We start from the raw sequence: 14934 nt of genomic DNA, 5'->3' as shown, positions 1-14934 counted from the left end.
ATGAATGAGTCTTGAAGTCCCCAGTGTCATCCATCTCTAGGACCAGAGAGACAGTTAAGGAGATGAGGCAATTCCCTGTCACCACTGTGGCCATCACCCTGGTTTGAGTCCCTAAAACCGTAGTGGACTCCTGAGCACTGCCAGGGATCATTCCTGAGCACAGAGCCAGGAATAGCTCTTAATTGGTGTGGCTCAAACACCCTACCCCACTCCAAGATAAATACATGTCCAACTCCATCTGTCAGTCACACAGAGCACTCCAAAATGAAAACTGTGTACTTCTCCAAGCTCAGAACAGCAAAATGCCTTCCTATTGGTCTCAGAATAATCAAAACCTATATCTATTTCAGAGGCCTTTTATGATCAGTCCTTGTTTACTTTTTCCAGTGCTGTTGTCTATTGTCATTCCTTTACTTTTTGCCCTCTCTGGTCCAGTCATATAAAACTTTTGTTAGGTCTTCAGATGTCCCATGGTCTATTTCTTACATGAGTTTTCCTCATGAACAGGCTGCCCTCTCTGGGTAGCTTCTACCCTAGCTCAGCTGCCTGGATACTTGCCCCTACAGTACTCAGCTACATGCTGCTATAGTACTTGATCTGCAATGGGAATTTTCTCCTATGACTTTAATAGTTTATCTATAGTCTTTGGAGCTAAACACAGCATATCTTACCCATTGTGCCGTGAGCATGAGTTGGCCTTGGTAAGTACTCAAAACTGAATAAAGAGGATAGTATAAACCACGGTTAGGCAAACTTTAGCTTATCAGCCAAATCCAGTCACGATCTGTACAAAAGCTAAGAGTGTCCATCTATCTAGATAGACATTCAAGTAAAGCAAGGTTAGTATTTATTGAACTAAACTTGTTTAGAAAGATATGAGAGGAGACAAAGAGTGGGAAGGTGTTCAAGAGAACAAATGGGCTTCTTCAAAGTGGAAACAAGCAAGCAAAGAAACAGACAAACAAGCAAGGTCCGTGTTCAAAGGAGAACACAGGCTTGAAGAGCAAGCCAAGTGTTACCCCATATTCTTTTATTTATTTATTTATTTATTTATTTATTTATTTATTTTATTATTTTTTATTTTTTTGCTTTTTGGGTCACACCTGGCGATGCACAGGAGTTACTCCTGGCTCTGCACTCAGGAATTACTCCTGGCGGTGCTCAGGGGACCATGTGGGATGCTGGGATTCGAACCCAGGTCAGCCACGTGCAAGGCAAATGCCCTACCCTCTGTGCTATCGCTCCAGCCCTATATTCTTTTAAGCAAACAGAAAGTGCCCCTCCTTGACCCCAAATTGCACTCGAGGCTACTACCCCCACCCTGGATCATTCCAGTGCCCCTCTGTGAACATTCTCATCCACCTTGGGAATCACTCAACCACCCACGCACCACTCAAATAGTCACCCGCTTTGGGAAATACTGGTCTAGGGTGGTCAGAATGAGCTGTTCTGTGCACTGTACTGGCAGCAATAAGGGTCTCTGACACACACAACTAGTCTCCAGCAGAGGCCATCAGCCAGTCACTAGGAATCCAGATCCAAGAGCACACCTATTGTGCCATCTGAGAATCATGTGTGTCTAGCCGTGCCCCCCCCAGCCCCCTTGCCTGGTTTACCTCCCAGCTCTTTGTGGTTGGCTCACTGAAGAAGTTGTCGATCATATTCAGCTCTTCCTTCTCCACGACGACGAAGCCTTGCTCTTTGGCATCTTTCCCATAGACGTCAGGAGACCACTGAACAAAGAATGTGTACAAATGATCCACCCTGAAAAACAGAGTCATAGGAGTGAATGCCAAATCCACTTTCCTGGCAGGTACTAGGAGGGATTCGGCACGTCTATTCATCTATTTCCTGCCTGGCAAATCCACGTTCATTGGGAAGTTGGCCACAGTGAACATAATCTCTACTAACGCATTCCAAATTTGACAAATACCACCCAATGAGAACTGAAGCCCTCAAACCTGGGAAGTGTCCTTCAATCTGAAGATCAGGAGATAGAATATAAAACTGTAATACATAAATCATACATTTATACCAATTATTTTTTCTCGTCATTTGGCTTTTACTTACTGGACCCTTGTATTCACTGGGGGAAAAAAAGGTAATGTGGAGTTTTATTTAGTTACTGAAGTATCAATATAATTCTAATGAAATATCTCAGTAACAATCAGGAGTAATACTAGTTACTGCTATAATACTATAGACAAAATTTTATCGATATAGAATGTAATCTGCTTCTAATTTCTTTGTTTTCATATATACTAAACATGTAGATTCTGTCACATATCTCCAGGCTAAATCAATACTGTAGCACTGTCGTCCCATTGTTCATCGATTTGCTCAAGTGGGCACCAGTGACATCTCCATTGTGAGACTTATTTCTGTTTTTGGCATATCAAATACGCCATGGGTAGCTTGCCAGACTCTGCCATGTGGGTGGCATGCTTTCGGTAGCTTGTCAGGCTCTTTGAGAGGGGCGGAGGAATCAAACCCCGGTCATCCGTGTGCAAGGCAAACGCCTACCCGCTGTCCTATCACTCCAGCCCAAATCAATACTGAGATGGCTATTTCCAAATCTGAGAACACATTTTCATTCTGGCACCTGCAATTTCCTCCCAGATACAAGAGTCACAAGTTCTCTGACCATGCTCTACTACCTGTTATCACTGTGTGGGGAAGGATGAATATTTTTTTTATTTATTAATTTATTTTAAATTAGTGAATCACCATGAGGGTACAGTTACAGATTTATACATTTTTGTGCTCATGTTTCCCCCATACAAAGTTTGAGAACCCATCCCCTCACCAGTGCCCATTCTGCACCACCGGTAAACCCAGCATCCCTCCTACCCTCCCCAATCCCATCTCCCGCCACCCCACCCTGCCACTGTGGCAGGGCATTTCCTTTTGTTCTCTCTCTCTCATTAGGTGTTGTGGTTCGAAATAGAGGTGTTGAGTGGCCACTGTGTTCAGTCTCTAGTCTACATTCAGCCCACATCACCGGGGAAGGATGAATATTTAGGATAGAATAATTTTTAAGACCTTTCTTAATATGGCATATTAATTTCAATTTTGGGCTATTTGGGAAATGATAACTTATTGTTATTTAAAATGTATAATACTATAAAATAGCACAATTACTGAGATTAAATGTGCATGTCCCCCACATCAACCAAAAAAAATCTACTTTCTTGAACTTTAATTTCAGTATTATGGTATTTGGAGGTAGAAGCTTTGAGAAAATTTTGGATCGTAAGTGCTCTCCCTTTACATTGGGATTATTGCATGTATGAAAAAGAACCCAAAGATCTAGATAACTCCTTTACAAGAATATAATGAAAAGGTAGTTATCAATAAGTTAGGAAGAAAGTTCTTAGAAGACAACAAAATCTGCTAGTGTCTAATCTTGGATCTCCACATCTCTAAAAATCGACAATAAATTTCTGTTGTTATTAACCATCAAGTCTCTAGTTTTCTGCTACTGCACTCCAAAAGGACAAAGATAAATATTAACAGGGTTAAAATAAAAAATAACTGCTACCCACGACTCTGATATGCAAATGGATCAAACTATCTTAGGTTTTCATATTTCTCTCCGATCTTACAAGTACACAGTTTTTATTTTAATAAGAACCAAGGCATAATTGTAACAGGTAACATTAATTAATGCACATTTTCCTTGGTGCAAATCCTAGTACTAATTTTTCATGACAGTATTTCATGAACTGTTTTCGTAAGCCTCAGGTTGTTAAGTTTGTTGCTCTTTTCTCTGATTGTATGAATAATGCTCCAATGTCCACCCTCATAGTCTATGTCTTTACTATCTATTGAGTGATTTTCTTTTTTTTTTAATTTTTAAATTTATTTATTTTTAATTAGAGAATCACCGTGAGGGTACAGTTACAGATTTATACACTTTTGTGCTTATACTTCCCTCATACAAAGTTCGGAAACCCATCCCTTCACCAGTGCCCATTCTCCACCACCCGTAAACCCAGCGTCCCTCCCACCCTCCCCAATCCCATCTCCCCCCCACCCCACCCTGCCACTGTGGCAAGGCATTCCCTTCTGTTCTCTCTCTCTAATTAGCTGTTGTGGTTTGCAATAAAGGTGTTGAGTGGCCGCTGTGCTCAGTTTGAGTGATTTTCTTGACATTAATATTTTTTAAAAAAGATGATTAGGCTCAAAGCATGATCTTATAGCTTATGATATGCCTGCCAAACTGTTTCTGAAAGACTGAATACACTCTAACACTAGCACTGTAGTTGAAATTTCACAACACAAATCTTACTTATACCTTTTTGTAGAGGGGTGCTCAGGAGGTCTGGAGCCTCCGCTGGCAATTCTTGGCCTACGGAGAAGTCAGTTCAGTGCAAGGGCCCAGGATGTGTTGCTGTGGGGTCTCTATGAATGCATGTGTCAAAACTCACCATGTAGGGGCTGGAGCAATAGCACAGGGGTAGGGTGTTTGCCTTGCACATGGCTGACCTAGGTTTGATCCCCAGCATCCCATATGGTCCCCCGAGCACTGTAGGGAGTAATTCCTGAGTGCAGAGACAGGAGTAACCCCTGAGCATCTCCAGGTGTGATACTCCCCTCATCCCCCCTTCAAAACAACAACAACAACAACTCATCATGTAGTGCCAGAAATTAAACTGAGGTCAAGTGCTTGCTAGGCATAGTTGCTAACCACTGGACTTTCTCCCGGCCTTTTACCCTCCTCTTTAAATGAGTGGAACTTGATTCACTTTTCATTTCTTGGAGTATTAGCGTGTTAAATATTTCTTAAATGTTTTTTCCCTGGCTGCAGCTCTTCTTACATAAGATGTCTCTACATGATTGTGGACTCGATATAATTTTTTAATTTGTGAGAGTCTTCATATAATAAAAGAATTAACCACTATTAAATGATTTCTAGGCTGTTATTTCTTCCTTGTGTGTGTTAATGTCTTTTTTTTTTCTTGTGATACAGAAGTACCTTGCCTTTTCTTCCCTGCATAATCTAAAGAAATATTTTGTCTGAAATTTCTCCTACTCTTCCAAAATATAGACAGCTGGGGGGCCAGAGAAACAGTATAATGGGTAAGGTGCCACCTTGCATATGGTTGACTTAAGTTTGATCCCCAGTATCCCATATGATCCCCAACCTGCCAGGAATAATCCCTGAGCACAGCTGGCTATGGCTCAAAAACAAAAGTTTTCACACCCCAAAAAGGTGTTTATCAATGTGTACGATATGTGCTTTTCTAATTTTAAAATTATATGGATATACATTATAATTTCAAATAACGAAAATTATGTATGAATGTCTATAATCATTAATTTTATGTGTCAATGTGGCTAGGACTTGGCCCATTTTTGTTCAAACATTAGATATTACTATGAAAGTTTTTAAAATGCAATTAACTTTAAATTAATTAATTTTGAAAACGTACTTAAATCAGCTTTATCACTTTCTATAACAGAAGAGGATCTCATACTATCAGCTTAAAGGGCTTACAAGAATAGACTGTATTCTTGACCTAAAAAGGTCTGCTAGCTGGAAGGAATTCCAGCTATATGCATTTTAGACTTGGGACTTTTTCTTGGATCTATAGACTGCCAACCTGCCCTGCAAATTTTAGACATGCTCACCCTACAACCAAAGTAAGCTGATTCCTTAAAACAAATATTTCTCTATTTATACATCCTATTAGTTCTGTTTCTCTGGAGAATCCTTGCCTAATACAGTAGTTTGTGTCAAAAGATTGATAAAAGAAAAACTGATCGAAAATGATTAACTCTGGGGAATGGAGAGGTATGGAAAATTTATTTTATGCATATCTATCATTCATTATAATAATCAACTTAATTTTTGGAATAATACATTTTTATGATGCAAGAATAAAATTTACATCATAAAACACATGTAATGGGAAGTTTCCTTCAGATTCAAATCACTGTCTACCACAATCTTTGTCACTGTTTTACCAACAAGTGACCACTTTACTAATTTCTTATATGCTTCTGTAGTAATTTTATGTCAATAAAAATTATAATAAAAATACATTTGTTTTGACTTCTACAAAATGATGTTTCTATCTTATCTTGCTTTTCAAATTTGACATATATTCCAAATGTCAATCCTCATTAGTAGAGATCACTTCCTCATGCTTTTATAGCTATATGGTACTTTACTGGAAGATTTTTCCTAGTTTTTGTAACTATCCTCTATGCTGGACACCTGGATTCTTTCCAAGACTGTGTTGTTATAAACAATGTCTTGATGAATAACTTTGGATGTGAGTCATTCCACACATATACAGAAATAGCAGTATGATACATTCCAAAAAGTGGGACTGCATTATTAAAAGAGCAATTCACTTATAATTTTGTTAGGTAATAATATGCTGTCCTTTGTAGATCCAGTATCATTCTTTATACTTCTACTAGTAATATGTATACTTGATTCCTTAAACTATTTTTACCAAGAAGTATGAAATTTCCTACTAAAATTAGAGGTTTGATAAATCTGCATTTATTACTCATTTTGTTCTATAATATTTAAGATTTAGTCCATATAATTCATTTTAAATTAAAATTTGGTTTTGGGGATATACCTGGGTGTGCTCAAGGGTTATCACCATGAGATACAGTTACAAGCTTTCATGTTTGAGTTATAATCATAGAATGATCAAACACCCATCCCTCCACCAGTGCACATTCCCCACCAGTGCACACTGCCCACCACCAATCTCCCCAGTATACCTCCTCTTTCCCAACCTCCCCCTGCCTCCATGGCAGACAATTTCCCACATATTCTCTCTCTTCTTTTGGGCATTATGGTTTGCAACACAGATACCAAGAGGCCATCACTTTGGGTCCTTTATCTACTTTCAGCACACATCTCCCATCCCAACTGATCCTTCCAACCACCATTTTCTTAGTGATCTCATCTTTATTCCAGCTGCCTTCTCATCCCGCTCATGAGGCACACTTCAAACTATGGAGCAATCTACCTGGCCCTTGTGTCTACCATCCTTGGGTATCAATCTCATGTTATGTTATTTTATACTCTACAAATGAGTGCAGTCCTTTTATGTCTGTCCCTCTCTTTCTGACTCAGTTCACTTAGCATGATAACCTCCATATCTACTTATAAGTAAATTTCATGAATTCATCTCTGCTAACAGCTGCATAGTATTCCATTGTGTAGATGCACCAAAGTTTCTTTAGCCAGTCATCTTTTCTCGGGCATTCGGGTTGTTTCCAGATTCTGGCTATTGTGAACAGTGCTGCAATGAGCATAAAGATAAAAATCTCATTTCTACTGTGACTTTTTGCATCCTTGGGATATATTCCCAGAAGTGTTATTGCAGGGTCATATGGAAGCTCAATTTCTAGTTTTTGAAGAAATATCCAAATTATTTTTGAGAAGGGCTAGACCAGTGGGCATTCCCACCAACAGTGAAAGAGCATCCCCTTTCCCTCATGCCAGCACTGGTTGCTTTTGTTCTTTTGAATGTGTGCCAGTCTCTGTGGTGTGAGATGATATCTCATTGTTGTTTTGATCTGAATCTCCCTGATGATTAGCGATATGGAGCATTTTTTCATGTGCCTTTTGGCCATTTGCATTTCTTTTTTGAGGAAGTTTCTGTTTATTTCTTCTCCCCACTTTTTTATGGGGTTGGAGGTTTTTTTCTTGTACAATTCTACTACTGTCTTGTATATCCTGTATTAATCTCTTATCAGATGGGTATTGGGTAAATATTCTTTTCCACTCTGTGGACTCTCTGTATTTTAGTCACTGTTTCTCTTGAAGTGCAGAAGCTTCTTAGTTTGATGTAGTCCCACTTGTTTATGTTTGTTTCCACTTGCTTGGTCAGTAGTGTTTCATCCTTAAAGATGATTTTAGTTTCAATGTCATGGAGGGTTCTGCCTATATTTTTCTCTATGTACTTTATGGATTCATGTCTGATATTGAGGTATTTAACCCACTTTAATCTTACTTTTGTGCTTGGTGTTAGACAGAGGTCAGAGTTCATTTTTTTGCAGGTAGCTACCCAGTTTTCCCAGCACCACTTGTTGAAGAGACTTTCCTTGTTCCACTTCACATTTCTTGCTCCCTTATCAAAGATTAAGTGGTCATATATAGAAAGTCTGTTACAGAATATTCAACTTTGTTCCATTGGTCTGCAGGTTTGTTTCTAGCCCAATGCCATGCTATTTTAATTACGACTGCTTTGTAGTATAGCTTGAAGTTAGGGAAGGTGATGCCACCCATATTATTTTTCCCTAGGATTGCTTTAGCTACTCGTGGGGGGTTATTGTTCCATATGAATTTCAGAAGTGTTTTGTCTATTTCTTTGAAAAATGGCATGGGTATCCTGATAGGGACCACATTAAATCTGTAAAGTGCTTTGGAGAGTATTGCCATTTTGATAATGTTGATCCTCCCTATCCATGAGCAGGGGATGTGTCTTCATTTCCGAGTGTCCTCTTTTTATTTCTTGAAGTAGTGTTTTCTAATTTTCCTTGTGTAAGTCCTTCACTTCTTTGGTTAAGCTGATTCCGAGGTACTTGATTTTATGGAGTACTATTGTGAACGTTAATCCCCTTTTAACCTCTCTTTTCTTCAAGAAAAAAACCATTGAATAGGTGGGAGAGTCATCTGGCTTAAGAGTGCTGCTCTGGGACCCAGGGGAATGTGATGATTACTTGAAAAGCAGGTTAATTTGAGTTGAATTTTGGCTAGTCCTCATACCGTAAGGGGAATGCTCTGGAAGAAAATGACTATATATGGCACATGCTATGTGTGTTTCTTAGGAGCTGTAACATATTCATGGATTTGGGGCTGGGAGTTGAAAGGGTAAGTATGTGACAGATCACGTAAGGCAATGTACCCCAAGCCTCTCTTCTTGTACCTTCTAGGTTTCCTGTAAGTGATGGATCAGGTCTGATTTGTTTGTGGCCACAGTGAATGACCTATTCTATTGCAGCTAGGGGTAGGTCAAGAGTAGTCAAGGAGAAGTGGAGTAATTTAAACCTCAAAGGTTTGCAGACTTACCATAGAAGGGAAGTCTTAAGTAAGGGGTTGAGAGTAATAAATATTCTCAGAATATCACAGGAGAGAGGCTCAAGTCGTGAACATCTTAATATTAGAGAAGGAACTTTCTCTTCTAGGCAAGACCTGTAGAATATAACATAGAACTACCTACAAAGAAAAGATGTGATTTCCTGGCTCAAGAACTTAAACTGTGCAAGGCCTTTTTTTTTCTTTTCTTTTCTTTAATCTTTCCTCAAGTTATACACATACATATATGCAATTATTGAGAGACTATGATTTACAGAATTAATTCACAATTGAGTTTCTCAGGCATGGAATTCCAACCCCAATCCCTTCACTTTAAAAAAAAAATTTTTTTAATGAATCATCATGAGATAGTTACAGACTTACAAATTTTCATGCTTACCTTTCAGTAAGCACCATCCCTCCACCAGTGCCCATTTTCTACCACCAATGTTCCCAGTATCCCTCCCCCTCCTCACCTCTGTGGCAGGCGGATTCCCTTTTACTCTCTCTCTCTCCTTTACGGTGTTGTGGTCTGTACAAGGTGTCCTAAGGGGCAGGTGCCACTATAGCCAACTGACACATAAGAACACTGGGGTAGGCAGAAAGAATAATGTGTTCGAACACCACATCCCTAGAAATGTTCCTGACAGTTTAAGCTGACTGCCTCCTCCTTTATGAACACAGAACCCCCAAAGGGAAGACGTGCCTTCAATCCCTATCCATAGAGGGTTCACTACACAGGTCAATGATTTCCCTGGTTTCGGGTTTTATTAATGAAGTTTAAGGGATACTTGTACGAAGTCCTGGGGACAAGTGCTGTCCCCTCTTCTGTCCTCCTTGAGCCTCTATTCATCACTAGGTTCAGCAACACTATTCCTCAGGTACAGCATGGCCATTGCCTCACCTCAGCAAAGCTCCTGGAAATAATTCTCCATGGTTGCAGCAGGCAGGGTTGACCGGCTTCCCACCTTCACCTTCATCGGGCACTAGCTCCGTCTCCACAACCAAGGAAGTGACCCAACTTTGGGAAGCCTCAGGTGAGGTGAAATGGGAAACTTCGTAAGTAACATTCACTAACGAAGCAACCCAAGGGGAACATAGTCCTGTCATGCTAGGTGAGGTGAAATGGGAAACTTCGTAAGTAACATTCACTAACGAAGCACCCCAAGGGGAACATAGTCCTGTCATGCTCCTCTCTGACTTCAGGGCACAGGCACACCCTGATTTCCTCAGCAACAGCCTTTCACATCATTTCCTCATTCTCTGAGGAGAGAGGTCCTGTAGGTATGGGCCTTGGAGAATGAAAGCAGAAGGAATACATCAGGAAAATGGCTAGCTCCACAAAAGGAAACCTAAGGTGATTTGGAAGCAATTTAATTGTTTGGCGATAAAGTTCCTGGGGCGCAAGTGGAAAGAAGCTTGATCCCTCTTTCCAGCTCGATTTCTGCTCAATTCTATGTCCTTTGTTTCTGTTATTTTTACTATTTAATTGGAGAGGAGGATATGACTTCATCTTTCTTCCTTCCAGATTAGAGTGGCCTTAAGTTTATTGAATGTTTATTCAGCCTATTCTTGGAATGGTTCTTTTTTGGCTAATGGGGTTAGCCTATGTGTATTTTCCATATCCCCACCTGGAAACATGCCTCAAGTTCTGAAAATTCTCTCCTTGTCTGCCTGTTTCCACTGCACACACCTTCCTTTTGACATTATCAGTCCTGCTGGAGCATTGAACTCTGAACCCAACCTTTTATTCATTTCCTACACAACCCCCCTTTCTTCCATATTTGCTCCTCTTGGATTCAAACACACCTAGGTTCATGTTTCCATCTAACCTTAACAGGTACACTCACCCTATCCTCAACTTTGATCCTACAAATAGGACAGGAATAGGTTGGGGGCAAGGGGAGGAATGGGGAGGGTCGGGCACAAAAGAATTTACAAATGCTCAAGTCAAATCCATAAACAAGTGAGTTTACTGAAAGTAGAAAAGTAAAGGAGGAGAAAGAGATTCTGGTTGCAGAATGGATAAAGGGATGCACCTGGCTTCCTAACACCTTCCTGCAGAAACAGAACGACCAACCATCTAACTTTTCTTTTGGGGTTGGGGTGGGTGGGTGTTATGGGTCCAGATGGATCTGCTTATTCTAATTTAACAGGGCCATGGAAAAATTACATACAGGTGAACCCCATTGGCCAACAAACAAACAAAAAGCCCTAACCACCTAGGACACGATTCTCTCTCTTGATTCCTTTTCAACCAAACACAGGAGCTATTCCAGGCCTCTGCATTTCCAAGCTCTCAACCTCGCTTTGCCGTTTTCTTTCCTTTCGAACACAGCGTTCCCTGGTTCCCTGTTGCACCACTTTATCCAAGTGTGCACCCTCCCATCCCTTTTCCTCACCTTTCTCTCCGGAAAAGGAGCTCTATTTTTCTTCACCTATCTGCTGGCTGTACTCTCAAAAGCCCATTTTGGGGGTGGGAAATTTCCTCCATTATTTTCACCGCACACCTCCAATTCTTTCCATCCTTTCATTTCTATCTTATTCCTTTGTTCTTCTATTTTCACTTTATTCACCTTTAGTATATGCCCTTTAGTAAACTTGCCCGCAGTATTTTCTAGAAAGGCGGTGGGGGGGTGGGGGGGGAATTAAATCCTATTCCCGGGCCAGGATTCCCAGAGGGCTGAGTGCAGGCACACTTGCAGGCCCAGCACAGGAGATGCCCTAGTGCTGCACTGGAGAGGAGCCTGTTGACAGTCTTTTTGCAATTCACTCTGACTCATCTGCTGGTGGGATGAATCATTAAGCTTCTCTGGGCCTCTGTTGCCTCAGGACACTACCTTGGGCCCTTGGCCAAGACAACACAATTACCAATAATTACTGCCTCACTGGCTGCTAACTGATCCTAAAGCAATGGCTTTGGAACACTCAGCTTAGAGCTCCGTTAAGTGCTCGGCCCTGGAAAATGATTGATGCTGGAGGAAGAAGCAGCTACAGTAGTAGAAATGGTAGAGAGTAGAGGTGATCTGCTAAAATCCAAAAGGGCTCACTCTGCAAAGGATCCCATACGCAGCTATGTAAAACCCTGCCAGTGTCTTCTAATCAAATTAAGCTCTCTGGGTCACCCTGCGGGCCTTGTTTTGTGTCAATTCCTGCATGTTCGCTGCTCTAGCCATACGATCATGCATCTCTGCTGCCAACATTCATTCTGACATCTGTGCTCCTGCTCCTTCGTTCCTGCCTGCCTGCCTTCCTTGGCGAGAAATGGCAGGTAAGCCCGTAAGAGAAGCAGCTAGTGCTGGAGTCAAGGACAGCCTCCAAGGAGCCATAATGAAGCTGAGTGCTGAGGGAAGCGGAAGAGCAGGATGAAGGGGGAAATGATGGTCTGTGGGAGTGAATGTGTAGGAAAAAACCTGACTTTTTCAGAACAGGTGAAGCTGGAAGGAGGTCAAACTGGACACGGCAGAGAGGAAAGGCAGGCAATCAGGTCACTTGACTTCCAACAGAGAAGGATGCAGTGATGGAGTGATGAAGACAACGATGTGGAGATGCAGCAGTACAGGCCCTGCCCCAGAGTGCTTAGGTTAATACTATATCATATATAGTATATATAACATATTATATAGTATAGTTCTCTCTATGGACTGGAGCGATAGTACAGCGGATAGGGCATTTGCCTTGCATGCAGATGACCCGGGTTTGATTCCTCTGCCCCTCTTAGATAGCCCGGCAAGCTACCAAGAGTATCTCGCCTGCATGGCAGAGCCTGGCAAGCTACCCATGGTGTATTTGATATGCCAAAACCAGTAGCAACAAGTCTCACAATGGAGACGTTACTGGTGCCCGCTCAAGCAAATCGATGAGCAATGGGATGACAGTAACAGTGAAAATAACAGTGACAGTGACAGCTCCACTCTCAGTTTCTAATAAGTAGTAGGTTATTGCAGTAACCAACCAACCAACCAACAAAAACCACCACCACCACCGCCACAACAACCCCCCCCCCCCAAAGCCCTAAAAACAAACAAACAAACAAAAAACCCCTTATGGAGCTCCAGCCTTATAATGGTGGAAACCAGTGGGTCTCAGCTGGGATGTCTGCGTTGAACAAGAACTCATCAATCAAGGGAGGAATTCCTCTTAGAAGAAATAAAAAGGCAATATGAATGTTTTGCTGAAGAGAATGGCAGGAGATGAAAAACGGGATAAAAACCAGGATCCTGGGTGAATGGGTTAGAGAAAGACCTGGGCACAAGATAAAAGGCCAGAATCTTATCCGGAGGCAACCATTTCCCGAAGTGTGCCAGATGACACAGGGAGCACAGTTTCATAACGACGCATCTATTATGAATGTTAGCAAATACAAGGAACACATGGCAGTTCTAAATTGGCAGAGGTTACGGCTCAGGAAAAGACGACATTAAGAGAAGATGGAAATCCTTGAGAGGTTTCTAGTAAGTCAGCAGTAGGACAGGTGGGGCGAAGAGGCTGGGGGGGGTGGGGGCGTGAAGGCAAGTAGCTTGAACAACGTTCCTAAGGACACTGGGCAGCAATGCCCAGCTAAGGAAGAAGCCCGGCCACACCTGCAGTTTCGGAAGATCACTGCAGGTCAAGAAAGGTCAAGACAAGGGGCTGGAGTGATAGCACAGCGGGTAGGGCGTTTGCCTTGCACGAGGCCTACCCAGGTTCGATTCCCAGCATCCCATATGGTCCCCTGAGCACCGCCAGGAATAATTCCTGAGTGCAGAGCCAGGAGTAACCCCTGTGCATTGCCGGGTGTGACCCCAAAAGCAAAACAAACAAAAAAGATCAAAACGAGATAGGCCAAGGAGATACAAAGGCTTTGTTGACCAGACTTTCACCATGACCCAGTCAAGAGACCATCAAGGCCAGAACCCAGCCCTGGCAGTGGACAGAGGGAGAAGCCTGCCCTGCACCACTCCAGACATGAAACCGGTTTCAACCCATCCAGCCCTCACTAACACTCAGGCCTGGCACCAGCATTGGTTTGGATTTCCTGTCTAATTACAAATTTGAGCCTAATCAGATCTCTCCATAAACATCAAAGGTCTTTTTATCATCCACATAAGGATTTACCCCAAAGGAGATGATATGCAACCACTGGTTATCTAATCAAGCTGTCATCTCTGAAGAAGAAACTCAGAGAAAGAAAGTGACACACATTTTTGGGAAGGTAGCAGGTTTTACCTCAAAGGCACCCAAGTGGTTGCTTCTGGGGAAAGAAATAACAATAGCAGCACCAAGGAGTCTCATTTACTGCATGAACAAGCTTTTCCCCACCCCACCCCCCTTTCTTTCTCCCAATTATCCTAGGAGAGAGCCACTATAATTATGGTTCTTACAGATGGAGGAGGGAACAGATGCTTAAATGGATTAACTAACCTGCCCCAGGCCACACGCTTGTTAGGGGTGAACTCGGGATCAACCACCCATCAGTTCATGGTTTCAGCCCAGAGTACCCTCATTTTCTTTATGGTCAACCCTACTGTTCTGGTTTTACTATGCAGAAAAAAAATCCGGCCACTTGACAAGCTGTAGGGCTATAAAACATGATAGAAGGATATAAAAGCTGGATTGAAAAATCTAAGTGTCAAAGCTGGGAATAAAACATGATTTTTCTATTCTATTTTAGGTACAAATGACTTGATAATTAAAAAATCCCATTCCTAGCTAGGGTGGGATTTTAATTACTTGCTGTTTCCTTTTCTCTTTTAGTCTTTCTTTGAAACATAGTCGAAGGAGAGGAACAGCACACGGGTGGACAGATTGGTGTTGGAGTTGGAACATTGTATGCCTGAACCTCAATCAGGAAGAACTTTGTAACTTTATCATTCACACTGATTCAATGACCGGTGTTGGGG

General features: G+C 41.7%; 1 protein-coding gene across 4 annotated transcripts in view; it reads right to left on the bottom strand.

The window, feature by feature from the left end:
• Nucleotides 1-14934, bottom strand: part of NCOA7 (nuclear receptor coactivator 7) — a 175377-nt gene that overhangs the window by 23715 nt on the left and 136728 nt on the right. For all 4 annotated transcript variants that reach the window (XM_055134537.1, XM_055134535.1, XM_055134538.1 and 1 more), the window contains one exon: nucleotides 1617-1764. In XM_055134537.1, the coding sequence (XP_054990512.1) occupies nucleotides 1617-1764 (148 nt within the window). The remainder of the gene's footprint in view (nucleotides 1-1616; nucleotides 1765-14934) is intronic.

The sequence above is a fragment of the Sorex araneus genome, chromosome 4, assembly GCF_027595985.1.
Source record: "Sorex araneus isolate mSorAra2 chromosome 4, mSorAra2.pri, whole genome shotgun sequence".
Taxonomy (NCBI): Eukaryota; Metazoa; Chordata; class Mammalia; order Eulipotyphla; family Soricidae; genus Sorex; species Sorex araneus.
This window is presented reverse-complemented; position numbering and strand designations above follow the sequence as displayed.